The 14,273-nt window shown below is 38.0% G+C and overlaps 1 protein-coding gene across 1 annotated transcript in view; it reads right to left on the bottom strand.

Annotated features, from left to right (window-relative positions):
• The window catches only part of LOC124167252 (apolipophorins-like), a 190,002-nt gene that overhangs the window by 95,788 nt on the left and 79,941 nt on the right, over nucleotides 1-14,273 (bottom strand). The window contains exon 25 of the mRNA XM_046545138.1: nucleotides 10,240-10,403. Within this exon, the coding sequence (XP_046401094.1) occupies nucleotides 10,240-10,403 (164 nt within the window). The remainder of the gene's footprint in view (nucleotides 1-10,239; nucleotides 10,404-14,273) is intronic.

The raw sequence follows: 14,273 nt of genomic DNA, 5'->3' as shown, positions 1-14,273 counted from the left end.
TTCATACCAGTCATTGCCTTTTCAGGAAAAGAATTCACAGCAACACAAGTGTCATTCATTTTTTGGTCTGGCTGTTGCACATCTGTAAAAATATCATGGGCTATTGAAAAATGTTTTCAAAAATGAACACAGTAAAAAGCATTCCTACAGGCATTCCAAATACTTGCAATGTCTTTACTTCAAATGAAATTGGTTCTAGTTTTAACATGAAAGGTAATGTCAATATATTGCCAAAAACAATACCCTATGTTGATTCACTTATAAGATAAAAGACGATAAAGATAGAATAAAATGCAGTCACCACCAGGTTTTACATGATGAAAAGTTTCTATCACACGACTCAATGTGTTGTCATCCATGTAGGTTGCATCAACTTCCATTTCTTGAGAGTCACAATCCATCAATGTAGTTGACTCAGCAACATGAGGCATATTTACCTCCATATGTAATTGTTGCACTTAAATTGAAAAAAAATACCAGAAATATTATTTTGTACAGAACAGAAATAAAGTAAGTGGTGTAGACAAATTTATCTTGATCATCAGAACTTCACCTGGGTTTTGATGCTGCTCTTCCACTCCAGCATTTTTTCCAGCCAACTGCTCTTCTTGTGGAAGTACTACTCCAACTGATATACACATTTATTTTGATGATACCACTTGCATACTAATATATAGTGCATTATTACATCACCTCACTGTAGATAGAATACTCACCTTCAACCACAGTTGGTACAGCATCTCTCCTCAAGAGAACCCTTGGATTTTTAGTGGCAAAGTCACATTCTTTAAAATGATCGGAGCATATCCTAACATTTTGAAGGATTCTGACGTCCATATCAATAAGGTCTTCCCTTAAACAGAATCTTGCCCATTTCTCTGCCCTGAAATAATTGACTAATCCTATTAGTAATTAAATTAAGAAAGAAGAACTTTGTACTTTCACATTAATATTTATTCACGACCATGGTTTCAACGTTAGACGTCATCCTCAGGTGAACTCTACAGAGGTCCATCACATCCTTTTATACCAGGCAAGGAGGGGTAGGGAGGAAGGTAATTAGGTTGAACGGATTGGTTAACAGAGAAGAGGGAGGGGGGAAAAAACCTTGGTCATGTGGTATGGAAGAAGTTAGGGGGAGGAGGCTCCCTTATGGGGGGCACGGCAGGTGGAGGGGGAGGGTTCAGGTCCCCTCAGGCCCCGTGGAGTCGGCACCACTGATGTCCACCTGCTTAAATTTTGAGTGACTGGTATTGCATAATATGTTTTCAAATTTCAAACACAAAAGCCTTTACCTGGATAGTTTGCGTGATACAATTTTTAACTGAATAACCCATTAAAATATGGGTTGTGTGAAACATTAAAAAACAAGCGGTAGTTGACTTTATGCAATTTGACGATCTTAAGCATTGAAAATATCCAATCTTGTCTACTTCCATGATTGTTATTTCAAAACGTGAAATGATTTTTACAGGGGCAGATTCAGGATTTTTTCTGGGGGGGCACAAGCAAGACCATATCCAAGATTTTGTTGTGTGGGGGGGGGGGGGGGTACAAGGATACCTCGTAATATAAAATAAACGCAATGATAGTGGGACGATATTAAAAATCTTGCATATTTTTTAAGGGTCTGGGGGGGCCACGTTCCCCTGTGCCCCTAGATCCGCCTATGATGACGTAGACACCCCGGAAAAAAAACTTTAAAGACATTGCAGAAAAGAACTCAATCATATAAGTATCGTCATGTATTCACATCGATAATTATGACGTTAGATTTGCATGACTGTTCGTCAACATTTACTCGGAAAACATACCTCAACGCATCTTTAGGGAAACGGAGGAAAGAAATGTTTCTCCCCGATCTACTGCAACTTCCCTGTACGTTTTTGCACCAAGCAGCCGCGCAACTACCTCCGACGTAAGACATTTTACTTCGACTCCGAAGCAAACTCTGACTAACGTGGTTCCTCTCAGACGTATATTTGGAGTAATATACCCAAATATCAGTGACGAAGACAATCGACAGGCAGCGTAATTTGACTGTCTCTACAGAGACGGCGAGAGACGGAGGTAAGTCACCGAATTCACCCGAAAGTCTCTTTTATTTTATCATTAGAGGTATCAAGCTACCTTCGTTTTCTTCGGTAAGCAAAATTAACGTAATTACTGATTGCTAGAATTTTTTGGCAATGTAATGAGATCAAAATCGTAGCAAATAAAGCGATTTGGATTTCCCCCGCGTATTTTAAAATTGGCGCAGAAATCAGTGCCGAGCCGCCAGAGGCGCTGCTCGCGGCGACTGCCCTGACATCTATAGGCATTCGGTAGCATCTGGCTAGTGAGCGGGGCCTGGGCTTAACAACTGATAACAGATTTTCCCGTAAATAGAAAAAAATTAATAACTGCAAGCAACCGGCTAGTGAAGATATAAAGCATAATACAAGTACTCTATCCATGCGGCGGAAAGAAAAAAATTAACATCGGGGTGGAATCGAACGTGCGTCCTGCGTACCCGAAGTCCTGTACGCTAACAACTACACCGCGGCAGACGATAATATTAGGAGGCGTAGTTACCAATTAAATATCCAATTATGTAAAAAAAACTTGTTTGGCATGTGCATGAAAAGCTGAAATTATTCAAGGTCCATACATTTAAACATTTATGAATTTTAAATTATGGCTTGATAACCCGATGACTACAATACGTATATTAGATGTTCCTTCCGGCATTTTTATATTATTGTACGTCGGTATTCTTGTGAAATTGTGTTTTTCTTACGACCTTCGTTTCGCTATCAGTTCATAAATGTGAATGATTTTCAAATTATGGCGGTATGATGTTATTTCTCCTCATAATATAGAAGCGCCAATAATAAAAACATTGTTTTAATACATAAAGGCCTTAAATAACACTCTGAAACGATGGGATAATAACAGCATCTACGGAAGTGCTGAAAGTTTGGCATCCATTTTGCCATTACTCTGGATGTTTGTCGCCCTGGCCGTAAGAAACCCATAACAAGCTTACTTGAGAAGCGACTTCCTTATTTCTTCCTTTCACCTTATCTCAATTCGAGACTCAAATCACCGATGGCGGCGCTGCAGGCGCTGACAATATGGCCGACGCAGCGAGGTTAGTGTTCTGATAATAGCATAGGCGTAGTAGGAGCACAACTCTGTGGTAGGAAGTATCGTCGAGGCATCCCGCTGTATCAATTGAAATATATCGAGGAAGATTTTTCTTGGTTATGAATAGGTATATAGATACCTAGGGGCAACAACGAATAGCGGCTGTGCCACGCAGGGAGAGTGTATGAGGGACTTGTTAATTTCCGTTGGTTGCCTTGGCCAGCAAGGCGGTGAATTGAAAGTATTGGCTTTGGAAAGTATTGGCTATTGGTAACGCATAACATATATTACTTACAACGTTATCACAATACTAACAAAATAACACTGGACGGCATGATTATCGGCCCTGACACCATTCCTGCTGCTTCTCCTGTAAAATGACCTCCTAAATCCGAATATGAACTCCGTTTTTTTCCATCACCCACCATATTCGGGGGAGCTCCCCCATCCATTTTTTATCACTTTTCAGTCATTTGGAGGAATTAAAACGATTACTTTAGCATTTAAATTTTTTCTAAGGGTTTTGAGGGGTGCAAATATGGTAAGGAGGTAGATTCGGGGGGAATAAGTCTCCGTAAATTGTGTGAAAACGCATTAAGAATTATCAATTTTGCCATTTTTTCGCAAATTTTCACGTATTTTTAAAATTTTCCAGCTCCCATTTCACGTCTTCCTCCACCGAATGATAAAAATATATATAAAACAAGAAACAGCAATAATAATAAAAATATTTTGCTGCATAGCAACAATGATTAAAATTTGTATCAATACCTCGGAAGGTTCGCTTTACTACGCTGGCCCTCGCAATGCCTCGCCCGCTTAGCCTTGGACGGCAATTCTCTTAGCTTTCGCAGCCAAAAAGGAAAAGTAATACTTCCTTATTCCACGAAAAATATAAGACTAAGATTTTATATTCTCATTTCAGCTAAAAAGTATTCTTTCTCCTTAAGAATGGAGTTGCACAAAGTATCAGCCTCTCAAATCAATTGTGTGTATTGAAGTTGTCGTAATCTTCCCTCGGTATCTCTAGCAATCGCAGAGTCAACATTTTTCGCTGTTTTGGACAAGGATGATCCTTTTTTTCCAAGTGCATAGTTAAAATTGTGCAAAACAGTATAAGTTCAGCGTGGAGGTTTTCGGGGTTACAAAGATTCATCTCTGCAGACAAATCTGATCGCAAATCAATCTACAGAATCTACGCGGTAGTAACCCCGAAAACCTCCACGCTGAATCCTCACCACACCGCGAAAGCCTACACAAGGATTACAGTAGAAGTTGTTTCACTCCGGCCTCTTCCAAGTGAATGTCAGTATATGGGCTTGAGTTGTGATCATTAATTACCGTGATTAAATGTGTAATTATGTTACCGTGTTAAAATCATCCTCATCGCTTCTACTATGTTTGCGGTGAATTGACTTAAGTATCGCAACAATTACCTCTTCTTTTAATTTTTAAAACTGCTTATAAATTTTACTTTGGCTGCCAAGTTGGCGGTCAGGACTAGGATTAAGCTCCAAGTGTTTGTTGCACCACTTGTTACAGTAATTTAACCAAATATTTGGTCAAACCACTGTAGCATATGGCACATAGTTTCGCGTAAATGAATGACAATCTCTTAGAAAAGGGCATAAAAATCTTTTCCTGTCAGTCAGCACTGAAATTACTTTTTATGGAAGGTAAAGGCTTGTTTTTTTCTGTGATTAAATGCATTGTTGATAGAACTGATGATGCCATGTGACCCAAAAAATGGAGACTGTTTATGGATTCGTCAAAGACAAGCTTTAAAGTGGACCTGTTGGCCAATGGGAATGAGTTACCTTCTGTGCTGTCTGCATACTCTGCTGATATGAAGGAGACGTACAGATATTTCAGTTGAATCCTTGAAAGAATTAATTATCGTGATTATAATTGGTAAGTTTGTGCTGATCTGAAAGTTGTCGCTCTACTCATGGGACTGCAATCAGGCTTCACGAAATAGTGCTGCTTTCTTTGTGAATACAACAGCCGCGCCCGTGAAAAACAGTACATAGTACGGAATTGGCCTCTGCGAGAAAGCTTTACTCATGGTTATAAAAATGTTGCTTATGTTTCCCTGGTTTCGACAGAAAATATTCACTTGCCACCATTGCACATCAAATTAAGACAGATGAAATACTTTGTGAAGGCAATCGAAAAGACAGGAGCTGAATTTCAATTTCTAACTTAATTTCCTCGTCTTACAATTAGTGAGGCTAAAACCAAGGAAGGAACTCGTGGACCCCCAGATTAGGAAACTTTTCAAAGATTCGACGTACATGAAACACCTGAATTATAAATAAAATCGAGCTTGGCTTGGATTCTGAAACGTGTGTTAGCTGTGAGAATGAGCTCAGAAACGTGTGAGCTGCTGTCAGCGTATTACGCCATGGGGTTTAACGTGTCACTAAAAATACATTTCCTTCATTCACACCTGGATATTTTCATAGAATATTTAGGAGCAGCTTCAGATTAACAAAGGGAATGGTTCTATAAAGACATCATCACATTTGTGAGAAGATTTTCAGGGAAATTGAATGCGGGCATGTTGATATATTAGGCCTACTGCTGTTTTTGCATGAGAAACTTCTACCTCACTTCACACTGGTTATTTTTCTCTTTGTTGATGCGCGTGTGGTATTGAGGGCACCAGCATGGTAGCGTACCTCCTCAACTGTTGGCACACATTTTCATTATTTTTTCTATGCCGTATACCTAAATATTTTTATTATTGCTGATATAATCTGTTGATATGTATATTTTTCCATCATTGTAGGATATTTGGGGTATGGGAAAATAAAATTGGAGCTGAAAAATGAAGAAAATAAGGGAAAAAATTGCGAAAAAAGGAAAGGTTCATCACTTTAATGGGTTTTTAAAATCATTAACGGAAATCAAACCCCCCAAATCTACAACCTTACCATTAATTATCAGATTTTAGAACTTTTCACCTCTAAAAAACCTAATAAGAAACATAAATTCAAATATAATCATTTTCATTCCTCCAAGACGTATGAAAGTGATGAAAATTAGAGTGGGGGCTTCCCCCTGAAAATGGTAGGTGATGGATGAAAGCGGATGTCATGTTCGGATTCAGGAGGTCATTTTGCATAATAATTAGCAGGAATGGTATCAGGGCTCAAAAAAACTTGTTTTTGCCGTCGAGTGTAATTAGAGAAAACACAATATACCCAACAATGCCAATGATTTCTCAACGTGGTTTCCCACCGTCGGGGTTTACCGTCAAAGGGAATGATGAATTGCAGTGATCATAATCAATTAAAAGACCTCACACACATTTATATAAATGCATAAAATACATTACTAACGAAGTTATCGAAGCTTAACACTAACAATTTATCCAGAGGAAACTGAATATACCTACCCTACAATGCCTATGATTTCGCAACGTGGTTCTATATTACCAACGTTGTGTAGTTGAGTGACGAATTGTAGCAATAAAACCAAACTAAAAGCCTCAAGCACAATATCAATGGATAAAATATATTGCTTACGACGTAATGATAGCTTCATGTCAACAAAATAACTACAGAAATCAGAGAATACCGAACAATACCAATGCTTGATCAACGTGGCTTCCTGCGGTAAATGCCGAGCCACCTATGGTTCCCTCGAAGCTCTACTTTCGAATTCGGCCGGTAGTTGGCGTCTCCCTTGTCTGGATTCTCGAATAACTTATAATGTGCTAGCTTGGATAGATATTACATTATGAATTTTTTAGTAAGACAGAAAATTATCATCAACAGAGTATAAATATTGTTAAAAAAGGGTTCTCTTAAGCTTCTGCTAGAAAATTTTGAAATGACCATGGTTATTTTTATTTCCAGGAGAATTTATAAAAATCATTCACCCAATCTATTGGTAACCCAACATTTGCATGCATACTTGAGTTTTCACATTATATTTTGATAGTAGCTTCAACATAGCCCAATCACTCATTATGGAAACAAATTATTCAAGAATATGTATTAATGCTCAAATTTAAACCCTGCACTCCATTGCAAAATGCATACATATCCCTCAAAGCTCTGATTTACATTCACTTTCACAGAAATTCATCTCAAACATTCATATAAACTTGAAAATTAAAAACTTTACCAATGATTGAGAAAGAAATGTCATAGAAGCAAGCAGGAGAGGGGAAAATCCCAAATAAGGACATTGGAAACATTGCTGCACTGAATTTTTCATGTGCTGCATCAACTCTTTCACTAAGAATGCCTACAGGCATTTTCATACACAGATGACCTAACATTGGGTATAGCTGTTGTGGATTTTTCAATGTAAAAGACCAGATGTCGGCTCTAGCGTAGCGCAAGGGAAAGGAAGTGACTGCTGAGGTAGCAACTGTCCGATGCATTCAGGCCCAGCCTGAGACCCACCTTAGGGCCACTCCTCCGCAGTTAAACCCAACTCTCACACTGATTTATGATCATCCTCACCGCAGGAATCCATTGCAAAGTGGTTATACTGTCTATGGTTTTTGCATTGATATACAGTGGAACCCCGATTTATCGTTCCCGCATTCATCGTTTTCCCGCATTCATCGTTTTCCCGCATTCATCGTTTTCCCGCATTCATCGTTTGCCGCTCCTGGTCCCAAATTAAGTTCCATAAAGACAATGTAATTTATTCCCGCATCTATCGTTCCCCAAAGTATCGTTTTCCCGCATTGATCGTTCGAAGATCGCGGTCCCGTCGTATAATTTTCCCACATCCATCGTTTGACAAAAATAAGACGAAGTATTTACAACGTGTTGTTTATGGCTAATAACGACAGACACAAAGTTTAAATCTTCCCCAAGAGATTGAAATATAATAGGGAGAAGCTGAGTGCCGTGGGATAGTCACATTATCGCATTTCCCAAGATCCGGTATCCCCCTCCATTCAGCACTCGCCTCTCCCCGTCTGAAGCTTTCCTCTTCTCCGAAATAAAAAAAAAAGGTCCCAGCTCGAGCAGGGATCGTATTACGAAGACCTTAGCTTTGAAAGAAAATATCAAGTTATTCGAGAACAAAAGAAACCTTTTTCACGCCTCCCCCTTTCTCGACCGCTGACTTTTTTTTAGCTGACTCGCTTCAAAGATCCCCACCTCTGGTGGTCAACTGCTGCATGAATCACCGATTAGCCCGAAAGGCGTGTAAAAATGAATGTCAGCAATTGGTATTATATTTTTATTAGATTGAGATATTAGTGATGTGCACGTAATTCAAAAAATAATTTTACCAAACACGACGTATTTCCAACGTTATTTAACCATATTAAGCAAGGAAATAGTTGGAATAATACGATGGTGATTTCTGGCGAATATCGATATCCTCGCAGCTGATAGTGAGCTCCACGGCAGTTAATGCAGATTTTTTTTTAAAACAGGGCGTATGGTTACAATTTACGAGTTTCACTACAAGTCTCACTTGTCTGAGGTGCTAACGAAGAGATGTCTTCTCAGGATATTTTGTTTCTCCCTACTAGCAATCTGAATTCATCTGCTCATCTAGAGCTACGTGACTTATTGTTAGAAATGAGTGGGTAAGTTGCCTTCTCTGTAGGATAAAAAATTTGCGCAGTCTTATGGTCATACTTCACCCTCTGCAGTAAGCTCTGCTTACGCCGTACGCGATAGCATTAGTGCCGAACTTCACCTCGTACTAGTGGTTCCGTACTTTCCAGGGTGGGTTGACTTAAAACCGGCGAGTGTTTTCCATGTGGGTTCTATAGAGTCCGGTTTCATTTTTATTAGTTTTATTCTTATTCGTCTTCGGACCATGGCCCTTTCGAAGACACGAGTGAGAACTTTAAAAGATAAACTGAAAACAATTGAAGACGAAGAAAAGAATCCGGGCTAGAAATGCGCGAATATTACAGCACGCCTCGGTATGTCTGCTAGTACATGACGGCAGGGGTAGGGGTAGAGCTAGATCCCCGGTGAAAACAAGAAGTGGGATGAAGCGGAGGATCAGTTGGGCGTGCCGCTGACGATTAACACCACATTGCCTCAATCATATTAAAAATTTAATTGCAAGAAAGGAACATTTCAATTAATTAACTATTTTTGGCCTTCTTGATCCATCTCATAACCAATCACTGCGACAGCGAAATCGGTTGTTTGAGGCATAACACGCACATTTCTCTCGTAAATACATGTACTTGAAATGGCATTTGATGGATAAGAATTTTTACATCGGTCAGAAATGCATAATAGCAGCGAAAATTCCGAGTGGAGTGAAACATTTTTTAGCAAGGCGGCGTGTTCCTTCAGGATATTTGAAAGAGATATAACCCGAATCAACAATATGACCTAAGTGTTTCGATAAAGGAATAATATTCCTGTAATCAGCTAAAATCTTTTTTAAATCCATTAATGAATGTCATAATTCGAAAAATCCAGCATTTCCTGGGACATAGGCAACCAGGACAAACATTCCCGCATTCATCGTTTTTTTCATCAAACCCCTGAAAAACGATAAATCGAGGTTCCACTGTACTTATTGTGTTGCATACTACAATTTTTAATACTTTCAAATGGATTCTTCGTTTCGCTCTGTGGGTAAGTAATTTTGAAACCAAATTTTAGTATTAAATAACGGACTTCTGGACTTACAGTCTTAGTCCCTCATGTTAACTTACTTTGCTATTATCGACGCTAGAAATCTGCTTATAATTTCACAATGCTTTAAAAAATTTGCACTTCTTTTAGAAGAGTAAATAATTGAAAATCAAATGCAATATTTGGTTGAAATAGCCATCAGTAACACAATAAGTTGGCTGTGCATTCATGCTAAGACAGGATTAGAGGGTATAGTCCAGTGACCGGGGTAAGGGCAGGGTGCCCTTTGAGTGGGGTCCCAAATTGGAGGGACAAAAATATCAGCATAACTCCACCCCAAAAAAGAGCTCTGCACAGAAAGGTTAAAATATTCTTATGCTACTCATAGCATTGAAAGCTTTTTCCTATAGTGGGCGCTGGAACTAAAGGGTTACATGTATTTGTCACTGGATGTCATATAATTGGTGGAAGAAATAAATAAAAAATTAAACATTAAAAATATATCTTTTAAATTACTTCTCCTTACCCCCCACTTGAAATCGTATCCTTCTTCCGGAGTCTCCCCATATTTGAAATCCAAGGCTGAGTCCACTTGGTGCTTGTCGTATTTCGCATCAATTTCATATTGTACATGACCTGGCTTGACTTCTCCCATTAATTTTCCTTCCAAGCCAGCAAGTGGATATGTCACTGAAAAAGGAAAATAAAACAAATGATCCTTTGTGAAGATTTCAAAAATTATTTAAATTTAATTAAATTTGATGAACCAACTTTATGTAAAGCTTCGCAAGTAAAACCTCATCAAATAGCCTTCATACCTTTCCCAGACGGCACAGGAAGTTTTCGTACCTGAATACGAGGGTGGACCATCAAGATACAAAAATCGCGCTTAGGAAGTTACTAAAAAGGTGTTGTTTCTTTATTTCCTTTAATGACGAAAAAAGATGCAAGAGGACTGGCAAATTCATATGCATCGATAAAATTGTGTCTCATCGATAAAACTGTATTCGGTCTGGGACTATTTTCTTTCGCGGGTGGTGCCATTGTGCCATATCCTCCTAGAAAGATCACATGCCTTCACAAGCCATTGGAGATCGCATCGTTTACGTCACGTCTCACCACATTTCAGGGATTTTTGTGGTTAAGTTTGTGAAAAATAGTGTCTGGTAATGGTGAAGTTTCCCTTATTCTTTAATTTCATTCACTGGGCTTCAGAAACGTGTTTGTGAGATATTTTTGTTAAAAATGCCTTTCGTGTGTGTATTGTCGGGATGTAATGGAAACTCAGGGAAGAAGTGCATTTGGGCGATAAGAAGAAAACATTTCACCCCTACGAAAAACTGTGAGGTATGTACTCTTTCTCGCTGTAATTATTTGGATGTAATTTTAAGTTAGAAGTGGCTTCGGGATGTTGATGCATCAACACCCCGAACTATTCAGTACTGAAGTACTATAGTACTATTCAGTACTAAAAATGGTGATTCAAAATATTGTAGCAGCAATTCTTTTGAAAATTCTTGCATTTTAGTTGTCTTTTTTGTATTAATTCATTCGGTGAACGTGTGGTTAAAGGAGAAACTAGGAATAAGCTGCCAAGTTTATAGGATCGAATATTGCTTCTTAGCTAGCCCTATGGTGTATTACACGTCGGCTTTCATCATTTCAAATTATCTTATGCTATAGTTTAAAACAATAAAAATATCAGGCATACAAATATTTACTATATTTACGAGCCTAGTAATTTGATTTCTCATGCAGAAATACCAAAAATTGGAAATGATTTGACCTAATAAGTTACATGGTATTTTATTATTTATTAATTTTAGGTGTGTGAGCTTCACATCGCACCTTGTGATATCAGAAAATAATCTGTTGTCTTGGACGAGAAAACGAGGAGAAAATTCTTGCTGAATTGAAGGTGCCCAGATTGGAGGAAGGTACCGTTGCTTCACTGTTACCTGTCGCCAAGAAGACAGACATTGTGGCAGAAGTGACATATTTGTGGATGTGGATTTGATTTGTGCAAGTTGATGCTGTGATAGTGGACGTTCATCGGAGAAAGTATTGAAGATAGTTTTTATGTATAAACCAGTCCTCTTTTAAATAATTTTCTATTCGAAAGAGAATAAGAGTAATTGTTTCGCTAAATTAGATGTGGGATAGAAGAGAAAATTGGAAATATTATTGTGGTTGACAATAGAAAATACATAATATATGTATTGTATTTCTGTGGGTTTTTTCTTTCCTGCCTCTTTAAAATTTCTTGTGGTGGTGACTTCATGCAAAGTAAGTATAAAATCGGAGGTGTGATCTAAGAGATACCATGTTTTATTTTACAAGTGTTTATGCTGGTGATTTGGCAGGACTTTCATATTTTTAATAGGTTGATACATTTACTGCAGTGACCTAGAGACTTTTACTCATCCCAAATAATTTTTCAAATACTTCAGCGCCTGATATGGGTAAGTTTTAGTAGCTGAGACTGAACTATTCGTTAATTTTTGTTTGCATTTTGATGAATTCGATCATACTAATAGCAGATGTGTCAGCAATCCTGTTTCATCGGCAATTTTTATTTAAAAATTTTATTTCGTCAGGCTTTAGGGTAAGATTTTTAATGCTCGTGGGCTATGTGATGTCTTATTTAGTGTCAAAATTAATAAGAATTTACTCTTATTAACTTCTCAAGGTTTCCAAGTAAGTACGAGCCACTTAAGAATGCTGGATGCTGGGGATGCGTGAATCAGCCTTGAGAATCTCATTTTTCGCAGTTATTTAAGTGGCCGAATAAGTTTTGTAGGTTCTCAATAGGTAAATAATACTGTATCATGAATTCTAAATACCATGATATAGTATTATTTACCTGTTGAGAACTTGCAATTCATAATGATTCGTATTAACCCCTCAAGCGCGGCAGGCATTTAATTAAATCCCATCTCAGCGGCCGGATGAGATTTAAAAATCTTCGCCTTTTTGGTATACAATCATTCAATAATTTATATCTTTGATAATATACGATCAGTATCGTTGAAATTTTTTGTAAACTTGCATATTATAATGCGCTACTATATAATAATTTTTCGAGCAATTGGAAAAAAAATATTTATTGTTTTATGTATCTCTTTTTATGAACTGAATAAATTTTCAATTTTGAAAGATTTTTATTTGGTTTCGAATAAGCTACGAGGTCTCTAACATTCCATGCATTTAAAAAATACAATGACGTGATGTAATTTAGTTATTTGGGGTTGAAAATTTGATAACAGATTGGATACTTTCGATAGGATTACCCGTTTCGCCTACTTGAAAATTTACCACTCCGCCCACTTCTCTGACTTTGTTCCATTATTACCGTATCATTTCATATATGTAATCACATGCTAATGTTTTGAACGTCAATATCCAAATATTCAAATGATTTACCTTAGAAAATCTGCTCTGACATGATTTGAAGCAATCCAAACATAATCCCACTACACATTTTTCACAACAGTACACGCAAACTCTTCATTTCCCATGTTACGCACGAACTGCTCACCTCCTTTGAGACTTTGATTTCTTCCCAGCTGCAGGAATTGTCTTTAGGAAATCAATTTTTGTGATACTTGGGACTAAATTTTGTAATGAGTGACGGCCAAGTCCAAACAGTTCGTATGACGTTGGATATTTCAAAAATATTATCTCGCCCAATGGCACGCGAAATGATAAGTCAAATTTTTATATGTGATTTTCCTGTGAACAGCATATGAATTTAGGACTGCCTCATTCAATAGTCTCCTAAATAACTTCATGCATCACTTGTAATGGCGTTTTCTTTCCATTACGTACGAATGCAATAACAGGTCCTTGAAATTCGCCCCACCAATGATTTTACTATAGCCTAACACACAAACAGACTTCCGAGTCTCTTTTTTGCCTTTCAATACTATTCCCATTTCGTAGGATCCCCGAGTATAAAAAAATACCACACACAGGAAGTACACCCGATGAGAATTTCAGCATACTGCCTGAACGAACACCACACAGCATGAATGACTCTGGTGGACTGGGTGGACTGAAGCTCGTGGTTTAGAAGCTCCCTCAAGAGACGAGAAAATATCTCGAATGGTTCCTGGTATACGCTGTCTGTTTAGATGGAATCTTATCTTCGTTGATTACTGTCCAGAAAAAAAAAATAAAAAATAAATGCAGAGCGAAGCACATGGCCCCTTCGCTTAGGACGCTTAGGACTAACGAGGCGGACCAAACACATTTGGGGCTCGAGGTGACGACAAACAAGGAGAAGACGGAGACATGGCATTGAGCTTAGAAGATACCGTATCTCAAGCTAAAGTAGCTGACCCTTCTAGACGTCTCTCAAGCAGAATAGGCGGAAGTTTTCATGATAGAACAGCTGAAAGAAGGCGATGAGTTTTTGGACCGAAGTCGTCAAGGCGCTGGTTTAAAACGGAATTTTATCAAAGATTTTTAAAAATCTTGAAGGCATAAAACCGCAATGAATATTTTATGGGAAAGGAAAAACATTTCATCAAAAGATAGAGTAATTAGTTTTAATTTAAC

Source organism: Ischnura elegans, chromosome 10, assembly GCF_921293095.1.
Source record: "Ischnura elegans chromosome 10, ioIscEleg1.1, whole genome shotgun sequence".
NCBI lineage: Eukaryota > Metazoa > Arthropoda > Insecta > Odonata > Coenagrionidae > Ischnura > Ischnura elegans.
Note: the sequence above shows the minus strand (reverse complement) of the source record. Positions and strands in the feature narration are given on the sequence as shown.